Source organism: Trachemys scripta, chromosome 6 (assembly GCF_013100865.1).
Source record: "Trachemys scripta elegans isolate TJP31775 chromosome 6, CAS_Tse_1.0, whole genome shotgun sequence".
NCBI classification, from domain to species: domain Eukaryota; kingdom Metazoa; phylum Chordata; order Testudines; family Emydidae; genus Trachemys; species Trachemys scripta.
The window spans coordinates 99,577,353-99,604,569 of NC_048303.1; the positions used below are offsets into that span (position 1 = coordinate 99,577,353).

The 27,217-nt window shown below is 40.4% G+C and overlaps 2 protein-coding genes across 7 annotated transcripts in view; one reads left to right on the forward strand and one right to left on the reverse strand.

Annotated features, from left to right (window-relative positions):
- RPS6 (ribosomal protein S6) overlaps positions 1–4,220 on the forward strand; it is a 6,722-nt gene extending 2,502 nt beyond the window's left edge. The window contains exons 3-6 of the mRNA XM_034773645.1: positions 482–692; positions 1,614–1,760; positions 3,075–3,232; positions 4,079–4,220. Of these exons, the coding sequence (XP_034629536.1) occupies positions 482–692; positions 1,614–1,760; positions 3,075–3,232; positions 4,079–4,174 (612 nt within the window). The 3' untranslated portion in view covers positions 4,175–4,220. The remainder of the gene's footprint in view (positions 1–481; positions 693–1,613; positions 1,761–3,074; positions 3,233–4,078) is intronic.
- A 3,502-nt stretch (positions 4,221–7,722) lies between these two features.
- Positions 7,723–27,217, reverse strand: part of DENND4C (DENN domain containing 4C) — a 117,308-nt gene continuing 97,813 nt past the window's right edge. For 5 of the 6 annotated variants that reach the window (XM_034774577.1, XM_034774574.1, XM_034774573.1 and 2 more), the window contains 8 exons: positions 25,715–25,890; positions 24,320–24,502; positions 22,951–23,140; positions 21,815–22,060; positions 18,925–19,042; positions 16,851–17,004; positions 13,419–13,483; positions 7,723–13,070 (listed from right to left, as the gene is read on the reverse strand). In XM_034774577.1, coding sequence (XP_034630468.1) covers positions 12,934–13,070; positions 13,419–13,483; positions 16,851–17,004; positions 18,925–19,042; positions 21,815–22,060; positions 22,951–23,140; positions 24,320–24,502; positions 25,715–25,890 — 1,269 coding nt within the window. In that variant the 3' untranslated portion in view covers positions 7,723–12,933. Of the gene's footprint in view, positions 13,071–13,418; positions 13,484–15,672; positions 16,326–16,815; positions 17,005–18,924; positions 19,043–21,814; positions 22,061–22,950; positions 23,141–24,319; positions 24,503–25,714; positions 25,891–27,217 lie in introns of those variants that run through there. The other variant, XM_034774575.1, reaches the window with a different exon arrangement.

A 27,217-nucleotide genomic window follows, 5' to 3' on the forward strand; every position in this document is an offset into this window, starting at 1 on the left:
CCCACACACACACACACACACACACACAAGTGATTTGTTCTACAAATCCTAGAGAACTAAATTGATGGGACCCATTGCTGTTTTGCCCATTGTTAGTGTTGTTCAATGGTCTTAGCTGCAGTGTACTCAGAATACCTATTCCCATAGCTCCTAAAAACAATGTATTGGAGGAGACTTTGAAAGGCCACTAATTCAATGCAAGAGAGCAGCAAGATTCTTGAATAGTTTCTGTTCAGTCCAGCACTGAAACTGTACAGTACTTAGACTAGCTTTCAACAAATCTAATTCAATTTGGCATGCCGCCTGTAAACTGTCTGGAACACTTGTGGATGGATGCTGTTTTACAAGGGGGCGTAGGTACAAAACATGACTGGAATTTATAGAAGACAGGGCTGTGCTGACTTTTCTTGTTTGATGGAAATAAGTGCTTTTAAGGACAATTAAAGGAATATGAGATGCTTAGGTGTCATCTTCTTAACAGGGATATGTTGTCCGTATCAGTGGTGGTAATGATAAACAAGGCTTCCCCATGAAACAAGGTGTTCTGACCCATGGACGTGTCCGCCTGCTCCTCAGTAAGGGCCACTCCTGCTATCGCCCGAGAAGAACTGGAGAAAGAAAACGCAAATCTGTCCGGGGTTGCATTGTTGATGCCAACTTGAGTGTCCTGAATTTGGTCATCGTAAAAAAAGGTGAGTATTGGTAGATAAGGCCACAAAGGCCTTGGTATATAGGTTCACACAGCCTTAAACATACGACTTAATGATGTATTGATTGACATTATCACTGATTAGTGTTGGAAGTGTTCTATGGAGGCTTGTAACCCAGCTAAAACCTGTCTTATAACCGCTTGGTCCACTGGTGGACTCCTAGAATTCTGCTCTTGTCAGATTGGAACTAATGATTTTTATATCTAAGATCACACAGCAAATTAGAGACTCATTTCTTACAATTGATTTGAAAGAGAAAATGAGCTGTGTTGTACGCGGCTCAAAATACATGGAGGAGTCCATTTCACCAGCACAGTGGTTCCATGTGTTTTTGGTGATTAACAGATTGCCCATTTCTAAACTGAAATGTTTTTATTGCTACCAAGAATGATGGGATAAAGTAGTCTTGCAAAAGTGATGTGAAACTTATCACAATAATTGATAGCAAAGCTTGGGGGTGGACTTGAGACAATATAGGCTAGTAAGCCCAAATGTTGCCCTATCTTTGTGTTGTGTTGGAATTTTGGTAAGTACATATAGTCTTGGGCTTTGTCTACACTGGCACTTTTGTTTAACTTCTGATGCTCAGAGATGTGAAAAAACAAACACCCCTGAAGGACAAGTTTTAACTATGAGAAAAGCACTGGTGTGGACAACGCTTTGGCAGTAGGAGCCATGCTCCCGAGGACAAGCTTCCACCCCTCACTGGAGGTGGTTTTATTTTGTTGCCAGGAGAGCTCTCTCCTGCTGATAAAGAACGGCTACACAGCACACCTTACAACAGCGCGGGTGCAGTAGCACGGCCACGCCATTGTAAGATGTGCAGTGCAGACATAGCCTTAGTTCCAAGCAGCCACAGCATTAAAATCTAGGAGGATAACTAATCTGACAACTTTCCCAAAGGCGAGAAGGATATTCCTGGACTAACAGATACCACAGTGCCTCGTCGACTTGGTCCCAAGAGGGCTAGCAGAATCCGCAAGCTGTTTAACCTCTCCAAAGAAGATGATGTGCGTCAGTATGTGGTGAGGAAACCTCTGAACAAGGAAGGTGAGACAGATTCTGCAACTTCGTGGGTTTGTTATACTTACTAGGCAGCCAAGCTTCTGCAGTGATTAGAAACCCTACTTTAAAAAAATCACACTATCTGAAAACATTCTACCAGCTAGATCTTGAGCTTACTGTCCATGAAAGCACTGAAAAGTATCAGTAATTAGTATTGATAAGTTTTAGCGAGAGCACCCTTTCTTACTCCCCAAAAAGTCACTGGGGAGGTCAGTGTTAAAGACCTGGTGGATTCTCTAGATGCATCTGGTACCACTGATTCACAATGTAATTTTCAATCAATGAAATGAGGCTGAATTTGAGATTTGAATCTTACTGTGGTTGGAAGTCCTCCCACAGAACATTTTGAAACCCAGGTATCATCTTTGGCATCTAAGTGCCACAAAATCAGGACCCCTCCAACTCAGACTTTTCCAATTGCTTCAATAGCATCTTGGACCAGAAAACAAGCTTTGCTTAGAAGCAGTTCTTAAGTGACATGCCCTTTGTAATGAGAATGTATCTGTCACCTTGAATACTTGCCTCTTCTCCCACCCCTGTTGCCTTTTGCATCCTGCTACTTCCCCACCACATTGAAGGTGACCTGAGAAAATAGTTCAGTGTTTCATTGAACAAGTCAGCAAAGAGACAGTCAACCTAAATATCACTAAAATATAACCTAAATATCACTTATCTGAAATTAGCTATTCATACAACACCAGCAGTTACTATAACCAGAATTGTTGGTTTACTTTGTATTTTCAGAAATTGGCAGGTCTCAAGTTGATATACTTACAATAGCTTGATTGGTTTTTGTTTAGTCAACCTAGCTTAGTCAACTTAAACTTTAGGCCTCTCTATATGATGTATGTACAACCGATCAGACTGTCATGCTAACAGAGTAGCTTGATTAAGATGCACACACAAGGTTTCAGAAACAGGTTGATTAGTTAGGGGAAGGCTTTCAAAAGCAACAAGGGATTTTGAACACAATCCTAATTGACTTTTGGGGGACTTGTGCTCAATCATTTAAATGTTTGAGAATCTCCCCTCTAGTTAAAAGGGAGGAAGAATAGCTGTACTATTCAGATGCTTTGTGTTCTAAAATAAAGATCTGCTGAAAACAAATGCAACAAATATTGAAAGCATCAAAACTACTATTGAAGTATTAAAACAAATCAAAGACCTGATAGTTTGCAAAATAAGACAGGAACACACAGTGGAGAGGAACTTGGTACTTTGTACTACTGAACAGTTCTGTTTGATTTCCAAAAACACTAAACGTAAGCTTTTCTACTAGTAAATTCGTTTCTTTCCTAGGCAAGAAACCCAGGACCAAGGCTCCTAAGATCCAGCGATTGGTGACTCCCAGAGTTCTGCAACATAAGCGCAGACGTATTGCTCTAAAGAAGCAACGAACTCAGAAGAACAAGGAGGAAGCGGCAGAATATGCTAAGCTTTTGGCCAAGAGAATGAAGGTACATCTTCTTTTGAAGACAGGGTGTTTCATTATGGAGGTAGCTCTCTAGCACCACAGTCAGTCTGTTGCAGGACAAAATCCAACTCCTACAATGACTACTAAGGACTTCAGTGCTGCACCTTTCAGCAGTTCGCAAGCAGATAGCGGCTTAGCTGGCTCTAATGATAGACTGTGGTTAAACAGCACAACTTGTTACTCCTAAAATGGTTAAAGAAAGCTTGAGTGATGTAACGAGATCTTCTCCACATTACATAAGCTGAGTGTAAACACTGTTCCAGTTAAACCATTTTCTTACGGAGTTTGACTGTCTGGAATGGACGTTCTGGTACAACAGTTTTTTATCAATCACATTATAGGCTGGGGGCCCCATGTAAAATACTGGCCCTTGAACATAATTTTGTCCTAGCCAGCTATGTTAAACTGACTTAACCGGAACTCACTTCCCTAATGCTTAAGACCCAGTGCAGGTAGGGTTGGAGAGTTGAAATCAAGTACCCTAGCTCCAAAGTTGACTAATTAGGACAATGAATATACATTGAAAATACAGGTCTTAGGAAAAAATATTCAAGTAAATCACCATGGTAGTGTGGTGATAAAAATAATGGAGCTGTTTCCATAGAGTTGGCAAGATGGGGCATCTGTGAAATTCGGATGTGGGAGGGAAAAATACTGGGAACAACAGTTTGAATGTTTAAAAGGGGTTCCTGTTTTCCAGTTGGACACATCCAATTATGCTTAATAGGAGTCAAACAAGAGTGTGTTCCTCCATCTTTACTGAAGTATATTTTATTCAATTATAACAGTATTAGGCATTATTCACTGTGTACTGCTTTTCTTTTTAAAGGAGGCCAAGGAAAAACGCCAGGAGCAGATAGCCAAGAGAAGACGACTGTCCTCATTGAGGGCCTCTACATCTAAATCTGAGTCAAGCCAAAAGTAAAAGATGTAAATGATTAAGAAAATAAATCTTTTATGGTGAAATTGAATTTTTCAGTGTGTTAGTAAAAATATGCTTGTAGCGATGCTCTACTCTTAGAAGTGGCAGGTCTTGTTGGTGCTTATACTCCTATTTTGCCACTGTTAAATAGAGAAAGCAACATAACTCCCATCAGAAAGGTGGTTCTTCCAGAGAAGATTCTTCATGCCATCACATCTAGGGTGGTTAAATTAGCAATACCAATCTTCATAAGTATTAGATTGAACAAACTCACTTACTGGTCAATACTGATAGTATTGTTTCCTCTTTACCTTGAATGGGTTTAAACATTTTTTCTTTGATGTAGAAGATTTCTGTAACAATTTGCACTACTGCCTTACTTTTCTCTATCCACTATCTCTTCCCCTACTTACCTAAAAAGGAAAATAAACATGCACACAAGCATCTTCTTAAAGGACAGATTTAGGCCAGATGGTTTGACCTGTTTAACATAGGCAATAGAGCAGTAGTTTTCAACCTGTGGGCCACTTGCAGCCCAATCAGAGCACAGCTGTGGCCCGTATGATATTCTGAGGGTCATACTGTGTGCAGGGCAGGTGCCCCTCCCTAGAATCAGTGGGGTAGGGGGTGCAAAAATGGAGTAGTTCAGGATCAAGCCTAGAAGCCAGGGTGCTTAGTGTCATGTGACACACATACCCCATAGCCGGTCCAGTGACCCCAGCTGGAGCAGGCACTAGGACACAAGTCAGGGCAGGCTGCACTGAGGTAAGGAGGCTGGGGCTGCTGGGAGGGTGATGCAGCCAGTGAATGGGGGACACTAGATTTTGGGGTGAGGGCACTTCCTAGGGACTGGATTCTGAAAGGGTAGTCTGGGGGCAGGGGTTCTGCTTTTTTCAAATAGTGAACTTAGAAGTTTTTTTTGTTTGTTTTTTTTTTTTTTTTTTAGCGTTCCAAGCAAAGGCAGTAAAGCCCCAAATCTTCCCTGATTCACAGCATTAGTCTATTCTATTGTCTGTCAACAACAAAATGTTTCTAATGGACAAATAGATCTTAAACAGATCAGATTGACACATGAAAATGAACAAATCCTATGCTTAAGAAGCCCATTATATGTGGACAGTATGCAGTTATCAAGTAGCTTGGAATAGAGGCTTTTCTAAAAACTTCTGTGAATACATTTAACTATAAAGAACGAAGATAGCTATGAATCTGCATGTTACCAGGACTCCCTGAACTATCTGAGGCAGAGCTCATGACTGCTACTGGTAGGAAAAATATGAAATTAAGACCCAAGTATTACTAAAAGAATGTCAGTCCAGTAACATGCAATACTAATTCTGTAGTAGACCATAAAAACTGCTAGGAAAGGGCTTTCAAAGCTATTTGCAAAATATGCAGAAAACCCCATAGTAGAATGTGTTACATTACACAGGGATGCAAAGGTGTCCCATGGGTTTTTAGGACAGTGCAGTAATTACTTGAGCTTCATAGTAGTAGAGTCAAACCCAAACCATGAAGACTGTCAGAAAATCCAGAAGGACAAAGACGATAAAAGGTTAGTCACCTTGTGCAGTAACTGGTTCTTCAAGATGTATCCCTCAAGCCCTTGGTTGGAGATTTTCTGTTAGTGTCTGTCATGAATATAGGGGGAAAGGTAGCAACCTTTATGTATGGAGTAGCATAAAATCCCTCCTTGGCAGCTGTACTGGATTGCCTTACCAGTAAGTGGTTAAGCAGTTCAAATGACCTAGTTAGCACCTGACCAGAAGGACCAATGAGGAAAGAAGATACTTTCAAATCTGGAGGGGAAGGATTTGTTTGTTCCTTCTCTTTTGTTATTCCCTCTCTGGATGGATGGAGGGAGAAACCAAGCAGGTATAGTATCTCCTGAAATATACCTTGAATAATTCATCTAAAACCACAGAAAACTTAGGGCAAGGAAATGTGTTCAGTTATCTTTTGTTTTGGCTTGTGAATTTTTCTATGCTACAGAGGTAGTTTTATTCCTGTTTCTGTAACTGTGAAGCTGAGCCCAGAGGGGAATCCTGTGTTTTAAATTTTATTACCCTGTAAGGTTAACTTTACAGACCTGCAAAATCAGGATGGAAGGTAAGTACCAGATTGATTTCAGTGTCCTGAAGACAAAGGATCAGGTCTGTGCTCACATTGTTAAGGCAACTGGTTAGTATATTATTCTCAAGGCTCCCCAGGAAAGGGGGTGAAGGGGCTTGGGGGATAGGGATTCCAAGTGACCCTCCCCTGAATTTGTGTGTAAAACAGTTGGAGGTAGCAGCAATACCATCCAAGGACAAGGAAAGGAATTGTGTCTTGGGGAACTTTTAACTTAAGCCGGTAGAATATAAATTTAGGGGGTCTTTCATGTGGGTCCCTACATCTGCACACCAGAGTTCAGAGTGCAGTGGGGGAATCCTGACACTATCCATTCAGCTATGCATGCACTTTACTACCTCATGCTGCACAATGAAGTTATATAGGACTGCACAGAGTAATAACCCCTCAGTTCTCTCTCTATTTGAATGTCCAACAAAACAGTGCAGGGAGGGGTCAGTGGAGCTCCCGTAAGGGTACATATTTAGAACCACCACTAGTTAAATTTTGTATTTTTTTCCTCCCTCCTCTAAATGTTTGTAGAAAGCCTTAATCTTTCCTCTCCCTTTATCTTATACAATGCTCCATATTGACTGGTTCACAATTGCACATGTGAGTTTATCTGAATGTTCACTCAGTCAAATCCACCACCACTGAAATTCCCAAAAAGGAGTTAATTTTATGTGCTGTTGCAGAATTCTATTTGCCCTCTTTCCTGCGGCAAGTAATGTTCTTTCCTGATGGGTGAATAGAACAGTATTATAGTTAAAAGCTGCAGGAGCTATTTATAGCCATAATTCCATGGCAAGATCCTTGATTTTTTTTTTTTTTTTTTAAGAGGCCTCTTCCCACTCCCCAGAAAGAATCATGCTGTCTGTCACCCCAGCCAGCCTGCAGGTAAACAAGACTAAATTTTCAATACTTGATCTGTTATGTCTAGCATAGCCCATTAAAATAGTTTAACATTTGTATTGTATTTAAGTACTTGACTTTCCAGTTCCCAAGCAAGACTTACTGAGTCAAGCAATACTTCAATTGTTTGCTATGACAAAGCCATGACTATCAAAGGAACAGCCTTAGTGTGCGCCTGGGCTGACAAATTTTCATTATAATTTGCATTAAGGCTACCTTGTAATTATATGGTTGAAATTTCACACATCCACTGAATTCAGGTTCCCACAGCAAACATATCTGCTAAACTGCAGATCTATAAAGGCATTAACGTTACCATATATAGTAACAACACAGCTGCACAAAGTGGAGTCGCAGCTAGTTGTAGGAAAGATAACACAATTTGGGTAATTCAAAGTTACGTTTCTTTTTAAAATGTCAGTATGCTGTACTCTGGCACAAGCTGAACCCACCATTTTAAGTTTATTGCTGTGTTGATGACAATTGCAATTTGATGACAAAAATAGAACTAAAAAATGGGAGTTCCAGACAGCAGTTGTACATATTTTTATTTTGAGAAATAGATGTTTCTTAGCTATACAAAATTCAGAATAAAAGCACCAAGAAACATTGTCAAATGTACAAAAACATTAGAGAAATAATTGTTAGATCAAAGCACAGTAAATGGATGTCATTTTTGAACAGTTCAGACTCTAAACCAGTGCAAATTTTATTCCATTAATAGAACACTTCCCAACTCATTTAATAAATCGATAATTTATTCACACTACTTCCTTTACCCTCATTAACATTCAGTTTATTTTTAAAGCTCCTAAAAGGAGTTCAGTGTGCTTGTGTAAAAAAAAAAAAAAAAAAAAAAAAAAAAACCCGAAACAATCCCTTTTATTTGCATCATTGATTGATGCAGAATGAAAGACAAATATCAATCTACTGTTTCTTTTCTAATATGCATCACAAAATACAGCACAGTAAAATCAGAACTGCATCCAACTCAACTGTTCAATGTCAGCATTTACAGTTTACAAGGGGGTGGGGTTGTTTCTGAAAAGGTCCACAAGGAAAAGCTGATATACAGAAGGCACCTGAAGGTTTCAAATTGTTAAATTAAAGAATTATTTTATTTGTATAGGCTATCATTAATTCAACAGTTAATGAAATACAATTATTTGCATTGAAGAAATTGATTGATTAATGTTTTAAAACAAATTTCTACTTTAGGCTGGATTCCTCAGTTATATTTTTTAAAAAGTTTTTAAACAAAGATATAAAAATATAGATTTCTATGGTCTAACACTCACTTTGCAAACATACCCCATGCTGCAGTTATTTATATGAAAATAGTAAACTCAAGCTAAGGTACATGTATATCCTAAAATTGAGGCAGTACAGAAAAACATCATTTACAAGGTGGAAAAAGTCTAGTAATTCACAAATGCAATGTGAATTTAGAGTTTAGCCAACATGTGAAATTCAGCTATAAGTAAGACTAACTTAGTAGTTTTTTGAGAAAGTGGAATATAATTTAAAGATACATTTTCTACATAAAACAAATTTTCAATTAAGATGTTATTGTCAATTGGTATATAAAATATGAAGACAGAATATAGCTATCAGCATTGTACACAGATGTTCTATTATTTTCCTGGTACGTTGCACAACATTTTAATTCAGTTTGCTATTTGTTCTATATAAACAAACTTTTTGGAACCTACTGCATTTTCATTTACAATAATTACAATTAATCTTTGTAATGTTTTGGAATTTATTCACTCTGCACATCCAACACTCAAAAGTTCTCTATTGAGAATCTTGATTTCAAACTGTTAAAGATCCCATTTAACTTTACAGAAAATGTAAATATCTTGTTTAGTAAAGGGAAACAAGGCAGGTTTGGTGCATTTACAATTAGATGAACACTGGAAAATACATTGCTCTCTTCATATAGTTAACTAGTAATCCAAAATTTTAAAGACCATGTAAATGCAAAGAGATTTTCCTGTGTTATCTGTTTTATGCTAATATGCTCCTTTTAACATCTCTCCGGGTTCACTCGATCGCATACACACACTTTAGCATGCTTGCAGCCAAGTTGCTCCCAGCTCCACTTATGTGATCATTTTGGTTTGGACCCTGACTTTGTGCAGTCCAATAGCAGCCTCTTCAGGAAATAGAGATCTGCAACCATTGTCTTTAGGATTATAAATTAGGTTTCCAAAATGTATACAATGAAAGCATCTATGTCAGACTAGAACTGTTCTGCCTCTGGAAGCCAGGGGGTTCCCAAGTTAACAAGGCATTTCTTTTCCTGCTTATGTAGAAGGAAAGAACTGGGGCTGAACTCAGATTCCTCTTTGGATGACACCTGGGGGAAGCTCACTCATACACAATGGATGTATGGTAATTTGGATCATTGGGGGAATATAGTTCAAAATGTTAATTCTAAGTCAAGCAGCTTCCAATTTTACTCATTCCCCCCACACACACACCCCGCCCCCTGGAGTTTATTAGGTTATTCATTTGCAAGGAATCATTTATAATTTCTTTAGTGCCTCGAGCAGGGGGAAAGCCCATTTAAAATGCAAATGGAAAAGTTAAGGAATTGTCCTCATGCATTTTGGGTCAGATTTTCGATCATATGGGTATTAACGTGCATTCAAGTCTAGTCAAGTGCCATACCTGTTTTCCAAGTGCAGTCATGGGGGTTTGCATATTCAGATTAGGTAAGCATTCATCTCTGAAAATCCAGCTCTAGGACAACTTGCCTCAATCTCTAATGTTTGCAGCTAAATATTTCATATAAAGAAGTCAAAGGAGAAGGAACAGGAAGTGATATGTGGTCAGGAGGAGGCAGCAACTTAGAAGGAACTCAGTATTTGCTTTATTCCAAGTTCTTGTGAGCAAATCTAGCTGCATGTTAGATGAAATATTGTAATTACATCACCTTGAGGACTTTGACTTTTTCTCCTGCATAATGGAATCTATTCTAGAGTCAGCTAGTTAACCAGCTATTAAAAACTAGAATTAAAAACCAAGCAGTTTAAAATAACCCAAACTCAACAACAGAACAACAGTCCTCAACATGTCCTGGATTCTAAGTTGGAAAGTAATTGTAAGTGGGCTTTTTGACTTGACTTCATTTAGTTTCACACAGCGCTTTCAGCTAGCTGGAAATCAGGTATGTACAACAGAATAGAGACTACATTATAACATGCAGAGGCATCAGTCTGATGTAGTAAATCCAGGGACATTAAATCCTCTACAAGAATGATCCAGGATCATAAGAGTATCCTTTTTACCTCATTAGCCTTAGGAAACAAACATTTAGTGCTAGATACCATGACACACAAGCTACTCTGGATGTTTACACAAGCCCAGTGTGATATTGTTGAAGATTTACAGCAATACATGAGAGGGCTGTTGAAACAAAGCAAAATGATTAAAAGTGTCATCTACAATTATGTCTAAGAGGATGAAAAAGTAATCCAGTTATTTCATTATTACCCAGTAGGCAAAACAACATATTATAAAGATCTTCTGCAGCCGGGGAAAATAAGGGTAGCTAAATATTTAGGATGCTCAAAGAGAATTGCTATTTAAATTGCTCCAAGGAGCCATAAGGCTTAGCTGCTTATTATTTAGGACCATCAGTGAGAGGTGATAATTTAATCTTTGTGCTGCTGTACTTTTAAAGCCAGTATTAAAGTAAAGTATTAGGTACAATCTTTGCTATTTGTATAAAACTTACTTAGATTAGCAACTACTATAATGCAAGTGTAAGTATTCAAGAGCATGCTTCACAGGGATTTTAAAATATGAACAATTAATTACATTGGTGGGGAGGGGAGCAGAGAGAAGAAAATCAAGCACCGATTCCACAGGTGAGTATAAGAAAACAGCTCGATACTCATTGTTGAGTTGGTCTGAAATCTGCAAAACAACAAACTCAAAAAGCTAAAAATGACAGAAGAATTGAGATAAAGTTATTGTACTGCGCTTATGCTTCTTTGCTTTTGAGAACTGAAAATGCCCAATATTTTCATGGAGGGAGAATTCCAAATGACCTTACTATACTAACATGGCCTAGGATCACCAATTACTATGTTTTTTTTTTAAATGTGAGCATCCAGCCTACAATGCCAAAAATATTTTCTGATACAAATAGTGCAAAATCCATTTATTTGAAGGAACACACATCTTATAAAAATGTTATGTCAGCAACATGTTAAAAGTACTTTGATGTTTCGAGGAGGGGGGGGTGTCAGTTACTGGCACTTTCAATGAGATCCTAGTGCCCCTGTAAAGAGTTTAAATGACTGAAAGTGTAAAAATGAGTAAAGATTCTGGCATGGGAGTAGTATGAGCAGATTACATTCAAGCTGAAAGGGAGACCGTGCTTAAATCACATTGTTTTAATAATTCATTAATCCCTTCTCTCAGTTGCTTCTTCCAGGAGTGACTTCCTCAGTAAGGGATGGACATGTACTGATTCAGCTCACTTGATTGAAGCAGAAGCAGCAGGGCTATCCACAAATGTTGCCATGTAATTTAGTTATGGAAACATTTAAGTCACAGACTAGTGTCTAAGTTTCAGCTTGCAGAGGACATGACGAGCATTGTCAAGCAGGTGCGTGAGTTTTTCATCTACTGGCAATCAACTAAACATGGTTTTAAGACCAGTCCCTTGAACTCTTCAATTTCTCTGCATACACAACTTTAAGAGTTGTATATAAATATATGTATAGTAAAAAAATATTGAATCTGGACCTACAATGCAAAATAATTATCCCATAGTTTAGAAAGATACCAGGTATGGGGCAACAGTGCCTGAGGCTGCAAGTTCACCCCAAGGGGGCACTTTTTTTGGGGGGGGGGGGGGAATCTTAATTTCTGGTCAATATTTGTTTATGTCAAAACCTTTGTGCACCCTAGTTTCATTAAACTATCTCTGTAGCTTGCAGAAAGACACCCATCTCCTAGCTGCTCAGGGCAGAAGCCCATCATTGTTTGGGAGAACAAAGCAATATAATCAGAGTATATCTAATTTCATGTAGCAGGCCACTGAATAGAGAAAAGCTAAAGTTTTATAATATAGCCAAAATGGAAGGTTGTCGTCAGTCAATAGATGTTCAGATTATTAACCGGGACAGGGACTACTGTCAAAAAGAGAGGTAATAACTAAAGCTATTGTTTGGTATTGTGACCAGTCTAAAATAGCTGCATTGCAAGTCGCAATTTAAGGGTTCCATAAATATGTACACACATGCTGCACCCATATGCAACAAACAGATCCCTCTTTACCAGTGCACTTAACATGCTTCTGGGCTAGAAAGGCAATCCAAAACATACACTTATAAAATATCCCAGTATTGATGGTCCTTAAGAAAGCCACCAACTAAATGCTTATTGAACCACCATCTCCCTTCTCAACCACTTGATGCTGAAGATGGCGGACAAGCAAGAAGAAACAAAATATATACAGAAAAATAAAGTTAAGGCAGATAAGCCAATCAAGAACTGAATATCCTTGGTATTAAGAAGTTTTAAGGTATTTTATAGCACTTTACACTATTTCATGAGATGACAAAATCAAAAATTAGAACCTGTCCCAAAGAGAGATTTGATCTGGATACAACTTGCTGGATTTAGTCTTCTTTTAGGAACTTGAATCCAAATCTACATATTCTCAGTTTTTGTCCCACCTCTTTCTGTTTCGTGAAGTTCCATCACCTCTTCCCGCATTTTTATATGACAGGTGCTCCAAAGCATTTCCTGCACCACTCCACACTGCTGCTTGGCGGTGCATCTATTTTCTGCATTTTCTCAAGCACCTCTGTCGTTAGACTTTTATATGCAAGTCTGTACTCACTGTCAAAGGCCTCTGGAATAAACAGAGCATAGCTGAAAGTGCTGCTTATATGACTTCAAGTGCACACCATAAATATTTTCCACAAAAATTAAGTTTCTTTTTTTAAAGTGTATCACTCTGCAAGATCTAGCTGTTTTAAATGAACAGTAACTGAGAATCACAAAAGCAACACTTATATTAGTATTCATTAGTTACTCCTGAAGTAAGGAAGTCTGCCAATTGAACGGCTGCTTAGAAACCCCTGAACCAATGCCAATTTTTTGAAGCTAGCTATCCTAACAGTCCATACACATTGAGCTTTCTCTTTAATATATTTGTGCAAATAAACATTATGCACATTTCACAATATTTTCAACTTACCAATGTCAATGTTCTCTCTCCCAAGAGACACCAAAGACAGGAAAAGGATTTCTCTATAAAAACTCCTGTAAAATATTTTAAAATGTGAGTCAATGAAAGTACCATCTACCCTCAAGAAGTCAATGATGAAAGCATGTTTATCTTCTATAAACACAGCTTTTTTTAAAAACTATGTTTCCAATGTTATTTGTATTATAAGTGGCTTGTTAATCAGTGTTGCGAACTCATGATTTTATGAGTCCTGCAGTTTTTGGTGTGCTTCTTTGAGCCCAGCTCCAGAGTCACGAGCTATATGAAAAATCTCATTTTCATTAACAAAAATGTTTTAGCCACCATGCTTGTGGAGAAAAGGTTGAAAATGTGACCTCCCCCCCCCCCAAAGGTTCACAAACTACAAGGCAAGTGGAAAAAAAAAACCAAAATGTATTTTTAAAATCTCATTTTTAAATTTCTCATGATTTTTTTATATTTGGGATTGGGATCCTGCGTTTAGTTTCAGGATATCAAATTTTCACTGGAACAGAATTATCCACATATTAAACAAATAGGTGTATGGAACTAGGAGCAAAAAAAATAGAGATTGTATTAATGAATAAAGTGCTTTCATTTTAATACCTTGAAAACACAGTTTCTGTACTTCAGTCACTACTCACTTAAGAATGGGATAGGCTTGCAGAATTAAAGACATATGGCAAACTGACACAGAGCTGGCCTCTTGGTTTCATACAGTCACTGCATTCTTTGTAAATCAATCTAGATTGTGGCTGAATGAAGAAAGGGAACAGCCTACATCTCGAGGGGAGGAGGAGGCAGAAGAGAAGAGCCAATCAAGAAGCTCTGGGAGTCATCCCCAAAGGTGGCAGCTGACTGAACCTATCCCAGGTCTCCTTAGAGCAGGGGTCTCAAACATGCGGCCGGCCCGTGGAGTTATTTGCTGCAGCCCGCCAAGTTCCCATGTTCCCCCAGAGTTATTTCCTGCGGCTGTCAAGCTACCCTCACCTGCCACCCCCCCAGCGCGCCACGTCCCCCACTTCTTTGCCTACCTCCAGGCACTTCCCGCTGCCAAATAGCTCTTTGGCAGCACTTAGCACTTTCCAGGAAAGAGGGGGGAGGAGCGGGGAGCCACGCGCTCAGGGGAAGAGGCGGAGAAGAGGCGGGGCAGAGGCGGACCTCATGGAAGGGGTGGAGTGGGGACGGGGCCAGGGGCAGCAGGGGGCTTTTGTACCTTTATATGAAAAGGTGTCAGTGATGCGGCCCTCGGGCCAACGTACTAGTCCTCACGTGGCTCTCGTGGTGATTTGAGTTTGAGATCCCGGCCTTAGAGAAAGGGTCACTGAAGTTCTCATGCACTCAGAGTGTGTGTGTGCAAATGAACATGCACCACTTGGTACTGAGTAGCCTTTGTAGAAGGAAGGAAGGAAGGAAGGAAGGAAACTGCCAGCCTGGCTACAGAAAGAGTGGGAGAAGCACAGACAGGCAAGTCTCAACCAGGCACACAAAACTATCTTTACAACCACTGACGTTCAGCTGCATGTGAGATGCTGGCTAGGAGGAATCAGCTCTGCATTTTGCACAATAGTTTTGATTAAGGGAAAAAACTGGCATCTGGAGGCTGAGGAATATTTATTACCCTTATTCCTAGGGTTACTTTCAGGTCCCCAAAAAGGACGCTGCCAGAGAGGGAACTGGAGGGGGTATTGCTGGAGGGGTGTTTGTGTACTGGGAGGGGTACTTGGAGGGGTGTGTGTACTGGGAGAGGGTATTTGGGGGTTCTGGAGAGAGTACCTGTGTCCCATAGTTGCCGTCTCCATAGGTACTCCAGGGCTAGAACAGTCACCAGGAGCCAGCTCCTCCTCCTCCCCCCCGCCTCCTGCCCACTGGTGGCCCCGCTGATCAACTCTTCCCCCTCCCTCCTAGCGTCTCCCAGCTGCTGCAATCAGCTGTTCCGTGGCATGCAGGAGGTGCTGGGAGGGAGGGGAAGGAGTATTCCATACAAGAATGTGGTATTAAGAGCACTGAATACCATGCTTCATCACGTAATGTGACCCTACTGTGAACTGTAATAGATATGACACTTTGAAAACTACCATTATATGCAACTACCATTTTGACTGGAATTGCAAGCACTCACCGCTGTAAGCGCCAACACACAAATATCTATTTAAAGATGAATCTTTAGAGAATGATGCTTCGGGGCACAGACACTTTTTTGTTTTAGGGAGGGGAGTGGGGCCAAAGTTACTTTAAAAAAAAAGCTGTTGAATCTAATTATAGCAGGGACAATTCCCTGGTAACTCAGTTTGGTCATGTCTGCCCAGGAGGGGTGCAATCCCCTGGACTCTGCTACTTGAAGTCCCTCTCTTTTTCCTGGGGTATTCGCTGGCACTTGGTAGCGGGGGCAAGGTTGACAGTCTCTCCTGCAGTAGGCTCTGGCTCCGTTTTTCTCTGGCTGAGCAATGGCTCAGCAAGCAGTTTTCCCGTCTTGTGAAGAGGAATTCATAGGGTGCTTTCAGATCCTTTGCGATGTAAAGGTTTCAATGACAAATGTAAATTTGCTACATTTATGCAGCGAGGCCCAAGATCTCCACGTTTTGTATCTGCTTTTGCATGCATATTTACTTCACTTATGTATATAAAAAAAAATATCAGTTTTTGTGTACACAACTGGGGGTCTAGCTATCTGATTTGCAAATAACTGCAGCAACTACATGCACAGGAGTAGATCTACACATGCCAGAATCTTTATAGCTCTCGAAGTGCCCATATGAAAATCTGATCCTAAACATCTGGCTGTTGTATATGTATTGACTGGGAGTCTCAGAGGGGGTTGAATGTTCTATAACCATGTATGGGAGGCCATTACAACACTTAAATGGTATGTGATCCTGGTGTAGGTTTGCGTATGAGTAGGGTTACCATACGTCCAGATTTTCCCGGACATGTCCGGCTTTTGGGGGCTCAAATCCCTGTCCGGGGGGAAATCCCCAAAAGCCGGGCATGTCCGGGAAAATCGGGAGGGCTCGGCCGGGGCCTCTTTGTCTGGGGTCGGCGGTGCGGGGCCGGGGGCATGGTGCCGGGCCGGGCGCGCGGTGCCGGGCCCACGGGGCCGGGAGCTGGGCGTGCGCCAGGCCGCCGGGGGTGGTCGGCCAGGGCCAGCACCCCAGGGCCCGAGCCGACCCAGGCTGGAGCCGCCGGGGGCCAGCCTGGGCCGCGCCTCCTCCCCCCACACTCCCCCTTACCTGCTACAGGCTTCCCGCGACTCAAATGTTCGCGGGAAGCAGGGGAGGGGGCGGAGACTTGGGGAGGGGGCGGAGTTGGGGCAGGGGCTGGGCGGGGCTGGGGCCCCGGGGAGTGTCCTCCATTTGGAGGCACAAAATATGGTAACCCTACGTATGAGGGTGGGGGAAGAGATAGAAAACACTGTCCCTTTACCTTTGTCGTTTGATGTCTGGTTTAACTTTCTGCAGAAGGAGGTTGATTGGTTCAACAACATTGTTGTGTTGAATGCTCAGTTTGATGTTCTCCACTAAAGTGCTTGTTGCCTGCTGATCTTCTGAAGCTATGGATGATTTCTTCTCCACTGAATCTGGTAGGAGAATGTAGCAATTCAGACCAATTCTTAAACAGTCTCACTCCCATGAAACATGCAGTGAGTACAAGATATATGTGGTCTTTGCACGCAGAGACATTTTGCCCATCTTTCAGAAGTTTCCACTACAATGGAATGGCTTTGCCTATTTAGGCATTCTGTCACCCTTTAGTGTGGCAGAAACTGTGTAAAGCATACACACTCTGAGTATGTCCTGACAAGGGAGCACAAGAGACCAAACTGTCTCTAGTTCTTGACATGTATATTTTTGTAACAATCTTTGTATACTGACACTGATATAAAAATGGTTCTTTTTAAGTGCTACAGTATCTTGTTAATTTATATTGAATTCAAACACATTGACTGTTTCCAGGTGTAACACAGTCACAATCAGATGTATTTGATGTACGTGGCTGAAGGCCACCATGTTTCAGCCATGCTGCATTAGTTCGTTGGTTGCAAATTGAACAGAAGGTTAAGTGCATTCTAAAGAAAATAAAGTCAGTAATATTTATGCCATCAGGTGACCTTTAAGACCAGTTTGTAAAGAAAGAAAAGTGAAGCTGCCGTTGCAAAATTTGGGCTACATGCTACCATTAATGTAGCAATGGTGAAGCTGAAACAGAAATGTTGCAACAATGACCATCAGCAGCTGATCTAATCTGGCATCATTTACACACTTACTGCAATGTTTTGGTGCATGAACTGGTGGTTCCAAAATGACAATGAACTGACTTAATAAAAACAGTGCATCAAGGGGGCAGTGGAGTTTAGATTACAGGCAGAATCAATACATAGCAAAGTTGCATAGTAAGCAGCAAGCAAGGGGCATTTGTTGATGAAAGTCACACCAGACACAGTGATCGCTCTAATGAGTTTGGGATAGCCTGGATATAAAAGCAGGATTCAGTGCATTTGGTGAACATATTTTCCTGTTTTCCAGATATTTTCTGAATTTACTGCAACGGGACTATTTGGCCAGTTTTTCAGCACAAAAACCATTTAAAACAAACGCTTTGTTCCCTTGTTTACATCATATCAGTTTGTATTGGAGGTGTATTAATTAAAGTTATAAATACAGTATTGGAAGATTCAAGTTGTCATTCATGTTTCATATGGATGTCACCAGCCCCTTATTAAGGAAAACAAAAACAAAGCAAATGACACTATCATCCTCCTCTGGTTCTCCCAGTACATTTTTTGATTCAATCAGTTTGCTTAGATTTAAAGCTCCTCTGGGGAGGGAACTCTTCTTCCTTGGTGTTTTACAGCTCTGAGCTCATTTCTTAAAGTTAACACAAACAGAACAGCTCAGTGCAACAAGAAAATATTTGAGACTGATGTAATACAAAAGTACATAGTACACTGCAAATGCATGTTTCAAACTTATCCTTCTGTATTGGAAAACCATGTGAATTTAAGCTAACGGCATAAACACTATAGCTACACATGGTAAATTAGGATGCGAAAGGTGGCAACTTTTTTTTTTTTTTTTTAAACAAAAGCAAAATGTTATTTTAGAAAGATTTTTCTTTGTAGCAGTTCTTCCCTTTCATGACTGTACTGACAGGTCAGTAACACAGCAAGAAAGTTCAGACCCATTCCCTTACTGAAGTTTATGTACAGGCTGCTGTCTGATCAAATCCTTCCCCTATTTTATATCCGATATAGAAACATGCAAAGAATACTGCAATTTGTATACAAAGGAGGAAGACAACAAATGCTTTCATATCAGGTTTCACATTGTTTACATTGTATTGTCATTCAAAAAGTGGTGGGTGCTTTGCAAACAGAGGGGAAGACAGTTCTTGCCATGAAGAGCATACAATCTATAAAGAAGTCACAAGGTAAAAAGAAATATTTAGTGTCACCTCTAACTCCCCACCCCACACTCTCACACACACTTGTTTCACTTACTGAGATTTCTCCAAGTTATATATAGAGGCTCTCCAGGCTCTTGGTGAAGGTTGATGTTGTCCCACAATAGCTGGATGTATACTAACTTACTGTCTTGAGACAGAGATGACAAAGGAAGCTAGAATGAGGGAAAGGGAAGTTTAAAGCGGTCAGCCCAGGGTCATGTGATTAAAAACTTGACAACAGGCGCAAAAAGTGTTATTTCTTATCTCTGTTGCTGAAAAGATTTGTGCTATTCATTTGCACACACAAAAATGGAGAGGCTAAACTGCAGATTTCATTTGGTAGGAATTGAATAGCGTATTGTTTGCACTGCAGTACTGAGTGGCTTTTTTTTATTTAGCTTAAACCTCTTCCTGTGTGATATAGGCTAAACCAAAAAAGACCACTCGTACTGGCATCTACTCAGGCTGTATTGATAGAAATATATTTGTATTACATAAACACTTAGGAGCCTGAGTAACAGGCCACAGCCCTAGTGTACTATGCACTGTACAAATGCAAACAAAGAGATGGTTCTTACCCCGTTGGTAATATGTACCTGACGCACTACTAGCAGATGGTGATCCTGCTGCAAAAGGCTTTACATTACCTTTCTGTTGGTTTCCAAGCTCCAAGAAAGGAAAACATTTGGACTCTATGTAACAGGTGGGACCATTTGTATAGCAGGTTGGGAAAGGCAGCTGCTCACAGGTATTTACTAAGAACACAAATTAGCCCTAGCAACACCACACACCTAGTCAGTTGGTTATCGCAGACACATGAAACTCATAATTACAGCTCACTTTTTCATAACTTTTGTTAGAATTAGAAGTGCCTTCTGAATGACTATGAACTTGCTGCATGAATCAGAAGTGAGAGATGGACAAGAAAGCTGTGTAGTTCATTCCGAGTCAATATAGGCTTTCCCCTAATAATACAGGGTATTTTCCAATTTAGCTTGTAAAGTTTCCCAAGTGATGAGTCTTCAGCCACATCTGTTAACAGACTATTCCATTACATGGTTCAAATACCTGATGACCTCTAGTATACACATTTGGCACATGTGCAGAAGTCAGATGTGTTCCAATCTTTGAAAAATATCTGACCCTTAAAAGAAAAGATGAAATGCCAGAAAATAATGCACCTGATTCTCTAGTCTTTTCTTACATTTTTATATGATGTGACTCAATAAAGTTATAACAACAAAAAACTGGTGGAATGAAGCATGGAATCCAGCCCAATATCTGAAAGAGATTTCACAGTGTGGTAGGGAATCTGCCTTGCTGTGATGTGTTATAACTTACAGCTGCTGTTCATGAGTTAGAATTCCCCAGAGCTTCTTTCTGCTCCCGACCATCAACAGCCATTGAGAAGAATCTCACTTAGTAGCTTTTGAAAAATCTATAAAAGGATGTAGTGGCATTACACCCCATATTCTTCATAGAGATATGGTTATGATATGGATTATGGCATAACTAAGATGTATTTTATGCAAGATGGGTCATGTAAGGTTATGATTTACTGAATATGATTATCCTATTTGTATGCATGTAACATTTTTGTATCTGAAGTTAGGAATATTGTCTATGCATCTATTACAAATGTGTTTACACCTGGGGAACGCCCATTAGACGGAAGTCAATCAGTCTGGATGGCCGGTTGGGAAAGGACACTAGGGAAAACAACAGGTCTTTGAAGATGCTTATCTCCCTCTTCCTGGGAAGCCTTCTTGGGGACGCTGCAAACAGCCTTTGAGTTATGGCTGCAGGAACATGTGACCAAGTCACTGGTATTGGACTCTATGATGATAGTGTTTTTCCAGTGATTGGGGGTAGGAATCACACGGGGAGACAAAAGATTCCCGTCATATGCAAAATCTATTTAAGGCAGGGGAGTGTCATCATCGTGGTTTGTTCGTTCATCATTGACTCCCCACCCAAGAAAGGGGACTCCTGGAAACACTTGAGAGCAAAAAGACTGGACTAGGGGAGAAGGACTGATCCCAGGCAAGAGGGTTGTCTGGCCTGTGAAAAGAATATCTGGAGTTTTAAGCTGCAAGCAAATACTGCTTGCCTTCAAGAATCTCTGCAATCTGCCTACAACAACATTTAGGGTTAGAATTTGCTACTTATAACCAGTTTCTTTAGTATATTAAGCTTAGATTCCGTGTTTGTTTCATTTGCTAGGTAATCTGCTTTGATCTGTTTGCTAAATCTTATAATCACTTAAAATCTATCTTTTGTAGTTAATAAACTTGCTTTGTTTTGTCTAAAACCAGTGTGTGTGGAAATCATAATTTGGGGCAGAAAGTTGTTTATATCCCTCTCCACATTGAGCTTAGGCTGTACAATTCTCTGTGCAATGCAAGATGGTACAATTTTGGGTTTACACTCCAGAGGGAGGTATGCACTTGAGTACTGGGCAGTTCCTTAGCTGAGTCTTCCCATGCAGAGCTGATCTCAGCATCTGTATGAATAGCTGCAGCTGGGTGCATCCCTACCTTTATGTGTGCTGGTTAAGTGCAGTCTAAAACTTGAGGGAGGGCTTGGCTGGCTTGCCTCAGCAATACAGTGTAAAGGGAGGTCAGGCTGGTGGGCCAGACGGGCTCAGTGGTACCCCAGTCTCAGGCAGCACCCCAAAAGGGGGGGGGGAACCCATCAGATGCCATGGCTAGAGAACAGTTTGTCCAGCAGCCAAGTGCTCTTTTCACTCATCATCCAAGATTAGATTCCTTTTATAAGATTCCTATTACCAATACTAGAAGTAGAAACGTACGATTTGGTATTAAAAAAAAAAATCTAGATTTTAAACTATTGTCAAGCAAGGTTTTCCTGACATTTTCTATAAACAAAAATAATTCAATACGCTGCAATGTTTGTGCATGACCAATTACTCTTAAGGCACTTACCTGCACCCCGCCATTACAGTGTTCCGACGTCAGAATGAGTCCTGGCAAGTTGCTAGGTAGATCCAAGCGCCGGAAATACCAAACTAGGTTCCAGAAAATGATGGGATGTTGGTTGATAAATGTGGATGTATGAATCACTTGTTCCCCCTCATTCTCTAACAAGGATTCAAGCTCTTTACGTAGCACCAGAGGGCTCAAGTAGGGCACAGACAGAGGGAGAGGGTTTGGCCTTTTCCCTAAAGGATCCTGAAAGAACAGCAGCAATTGTTACTTTACAAAGTTGAAGACTTTCGGCCCCCAGAAATACTTTTGAGGATCATTTCCCACAGCAATCTTAAATTGCACTGCTGCAGAACTAACATTTCTAAGTCTTTGGAGGTAATGAATGCACGACAGATATACCGGGGCTGTCAGTTTTGATTTCTGAACTTTTCCTTCTCTTTCCTCACAAAAACAGAGCTTGTTAAAATAATTGCTCTACAGAAGATTAAAAACAATGTTGCAATACATTAGAATGCAAGTCCATCAGGAGGCAGTTTAAATGGAAAACAAACTTCACCGTTGAACAGCAGCCACTCGAAGTCCATCAGAAGGAGAGACATCCTTGTTAACATTGAAGTACTTATTGTAATGAACTCTATTCCCCTGCCCCCTTTCTCCCCACAGGATATACCATCTGAACCATTTTTTGGTGGGGAGGACAGGCGGTACATGAAGGGAATGACTTGCATATACCTCTTGGAATAATATGCTATTTATTATGATTAGATGGTCAATTCCAGAATGCTGGTCACTTGTTTATAAATTTCTGATCCCTTTAGAAAGGTTAAGGAAAAGTCTGTATTTCCAGAGGGAGAATTTCAAATCAAGAAGCACTACTTAAAATGTATACAGGAACATAAATCCTTCAACCATGTCAGAGCAACTGAACCATGGCAAGACCTAAGATATCAAGACACACTTAGAAGAAAATACTTTACTTTTACAGAAAGGGTCAATATACATTTGAGCCTGGTAGTGCCCACATTATTCAAGAATGGCAAGCAGCAGTAGATCTCTCAGGATGTTGTTCAGGCAGCAATTCATTAGCACTGGGTTAGATTCACTTAATATCAAACATCTTATTTGCAACCTACCACAACTTCTTGCAAGCTATTTGGAAGACTAACTGTTGAAATGCCATGAGATGGTCTGTGTGTGAGATCAATATTTTGCAGAGGGCCTCCGACACTGTGGCTCCGAGTCAAAGATGCTCCTCGTTTTGATGAATTGATAACAGATGTCTTCATAGCCCTGGGGCCCTCACTCTGTTCTTCTGGCACATCACTATTTGGGTTTCAGAAGAGAATATGTTAACATATTGCTACTCAGCAACGCTTACTGACAGACAGCAACCAGAGAAAGACTCTCACACAGGTGTATCAGGTAGTTTTCTATTGAAAGGAAACCCTCAATCATTGGGTTGGCACCACACTATTCCACAGAAAAACTCAGCACAATATTTAAAAAAAAAAAAAAAAGGTCACATTTTAAAAGAACATTTCCGTATCAACTGTGAAAAGCACTTGAAAGTTTTTAACTAAAACCTGCCGTTATGGAGCCTCTGACTAGTGCAGCCACCTTGCTTAGAAACAGAGCTGGACAAGAACTGCAAGATATTTTCTATCAATACATACTTATTATTTCAGATGAATTTATTTTGGTCATGCTCACATTTTACATCACCTTTCCTTGTGTTTGCTTTCTCTGAATGGTCATGCAATTGAGTTTTAAGCATAAGTGTTGTGACAGACACAGACCCGTGGGGTATAGGAGTCTGGTAGAAGGCAAATATACTGGCCACTGGATGAACAATTTTCTGTTCCCTGAATGACCAGAGCAGGGGCTGCCCTAGAGCAATCAATCAATTATGATTCTAGACTCAATTATGGCAGGCAGGCTAATCAGGACAGCTGGTTTAAAAAGGACCTCCCATCCGTTAGTAGGAGTGTGTGCAAAGAGCAGGGAGTGAGAAGGTGTGCTGCTGGAGGAGTGAAGAGTTCAAGTGTGATCAGGCTTCAAGAGGAAGATCCTGCAGTGAGATAAAGAAGATGCTGGGGAAGGCCATGGGGAAGTAGCCCAGGGAGTTGTTGCTGTCACGCAGCTGATACAGGGAATATTGTAGACAGCTGCTATCCACAGGGCCCTGGGCTGGAACCCGGTGTAGAGGGTGGGCCCAGGTTCCCCCCATCCCTCCAACTCCTGATCGGACACAGGAGGAGTTGACCTGGTCTGTGAGAAACACCAGAAGGGAATGTCTAAATTGGAAAGGAATCTGGCCTGTCCCCAACCCACTAGGTGGGACACAGAGACTATGGGGATTGTTCTCCGTTTCCCCCATGCTGGCCAGTGATGAGGTTAGCTGAGTGGACGGCAGGTTTGAAAGTGCAAGTAATTTCTAACAGTACCATCACAAAAGTATTTTGTTTAGAAACTAAGAACTGTTTCCCCCTTTCTCCCCAATACCTTTGCTCAGTTGCAGAGCTGGTTTCTTCAGCTATGGTCTGGTTGGACTTTAGGTGATCTGAAAAACTGATCAAATCAGCAACAGCAGGACTGGACACAGGTTTCTGCTCCAGAGGATCAGTGGTTAATGGAATATTTCCACTATGTAAACTATCTCCAGATGTACTTTGTTTCAGAAAAAAGCTAAACAATGACATGAACAAGAGAAAGGTGGGGGGGGGAGAAGGGGGAGGCATTAAACACATACATTTATGCATGTTTACAAAAAAAAGTTGATTTTCCAAATATTTAGTCAATTACAAAAGAAAAAAGAAGCACTGTACATAAACCCTCTTCCAAAAATCACAACAGTAAGACTTGCACTGAGCTCCAGAATGCAATTGACATCTCCCTGTCATTACTACAAATATAAAGAGAAAACACCAAACATGTGAAGCTAGTCCACACACTACCCTATTCTGCCATTTGCAGAGTTTAAAAAAAAAAGTCCACTTTGGTTTGGGTAAGTAACCACTTAAAATAATATTTTGTTGTTTCACAATAAAAAGATTTGCTACATCAAGACCATGTATAATTATAAGGATGCAAAATCATCTTGTTTTCCTAGTGATCTTTTATGTATAAGCTTTATAGATACTTTGGCTCCCCCAGGCTTACTTAAGTCGTAAGGAATAGGTAGCTTATAGCTAGTTCATACCACTAATGACAACATGCGCTATGTGAGATCATTTTAAAATTATGGTCAGATTGTGATTTTTTGTCATCTGTCTTCACCATTCAGTTTAATGTGGCAGAATACAAAGTTGTTGGAAGGGTTGTACATAAAAAGGCTCTCTGGGCTATGGGTCTCATGGTCCTGTTAATTAGCCAAGTTCTGTACCAACTTAAAACTGATATCCTGCAATAACGTGACTCTTGCTAAACCAGTCTTGGAGGGAAAAACTTTGCTTGTTGACGTTTACAAAGTGTTCTATATATAAAACCTTTTTGAAAAGCTAGTTTAAAAAGCTGTACATATATTAACCTTGATATAAATAAACAAAACAAAGACAGATATTCTACCTTCCAAATGGTTACATTTATGGGGCACACACTCACGAAAATGAGACGTTTGGCAAGTGCAAATGACTAACCTGAGAGTTCAATCCTTTCTAGCTGCAATTACTATAATCTTCAATGGCTTACAATATTTTTAGTATGCTTTATCCCAATCACGGTTGTACAAACAGGGCAACTGCTAGTGATGTGTCCCAGCTATATATGGTGATAAGCATCTTTGTTTTGTTCCGTCCCCGAAAGAGCCTTAACTTCTGAATATGAATAATTTTATAATACAACACAAATTTTGAAGTTGTGTAAAGTGGGAAAGGTAAAGCTCTTGGCAAACCCACTAACCTCGCAGATCCACGCAAGTCTTTAAACTCCACATTAAGAAGAGGTAAGAAGGTGTTTTTACAAAATGGACATGTGGTGTTCAAGTTAGAGTCATCTGCAGCCCATCCAGCCATAATTTCTTCATCATAAACCAATGCTCCACAAACTCTGCACTGAGAACAGCTTGACATCAGGACCTACAACAGAGAAAGAAGATTAGCCTTTTTCACACAGTTTTATAGGTGTAGCGCACACAGTGGCCCAGCAGATAAGAAAGGGGAAAAAATTCATAGGCAGGAGTTGTAGACCAAGCATCTCAGAGACGTGATTAAGAAAAATTAGAAAGCCTACAAAGAGTGGAAGATGGGAGGGATTAGCAAGGAAAACTACCTTATTGAGGTCAGAACGTGTAGGGATAAAGTGAGAAAGACCAAAAGCCATGTAGAGTTGGACCTTGCAAAGGGAATTAAAACCAATAGTAAAAGGTTTCTATAGCCATATAAATAAGAAGAAAACAAAGAAAGAAGAAGTGGGACCACTAAACACTGAGGATGGAGTGGAGGTTAAGGATAATCTAGGCATGGCCCAATATCGAAACAAATACTTTGCCTCAGTCTTTAATGAGGTTAATGAGGAGCTTAGGGATAACGGTAGGATGACAAATGGGAATGAGGATATGGAGGTAGATATTACCACATCCGAGGTAGAAGCCAAACTCGAACAGTTTAATAGGACTAAATCGGGGGGGGCCCAGATAATCTTCATCCAAGAAGATTAAAGGAACTGGCACATGAAATTGCAAGCCCATGAGCAAGGATTTTTAATGAATCCGTAAACTCCGGGGTTGTACCGTATGACCGTAGAATTGCTAACATAGTTCCTATTTTTAAGAAAGGGAAAAAAAAGTGATCCGAGTAACTATAGGCCTGTTAGTTTGACATCTGTAGTATGCAAGGTCTTGGAAAAAATTTTGGAGGAGAAAGTAGTTAAGGACATTGAGGTCAATGGTTACTGGGACAAAATACAACATGGTTTTACAAAAGGTAGATCGTGCCAAACCAACCTGATCTCCTTCTTTGAGAAGGTAACAGATTTTTTAGACAAAGGAAACGCAGTGGATCCAGTTTACCTCGATTTCAGGAAGGCATTTGATACGGTTCCACATGGGGAATTATTAGCTAAATTGGAAAAGATGGGGATCAATATGAAAATTGAAAGGTGGATAAGCAACTGGTTAAAGGGGAGACTACAACGGGTCATACTGAAAGGTGACCTGTCAGGCTGGAGGGAGATTACTAGTGGAGTTCCTCTGGGATCGGTTTTGGGACCAATCTTTTTATTACTGACCTTGGCATAAAAAGTGGGAATGTGCTAATAAAGTTTGGGGATAACAAAGCTGGGAGGTATTGCTAATACAGAGAAGGACCGGGATATCATACAGGAAGATGTGGATGACCTTGTATACTGGAATAGTAGTAACAGGATGAAATTTAATAGTGAAAAGTGCAAGGTCATGCATTTAGG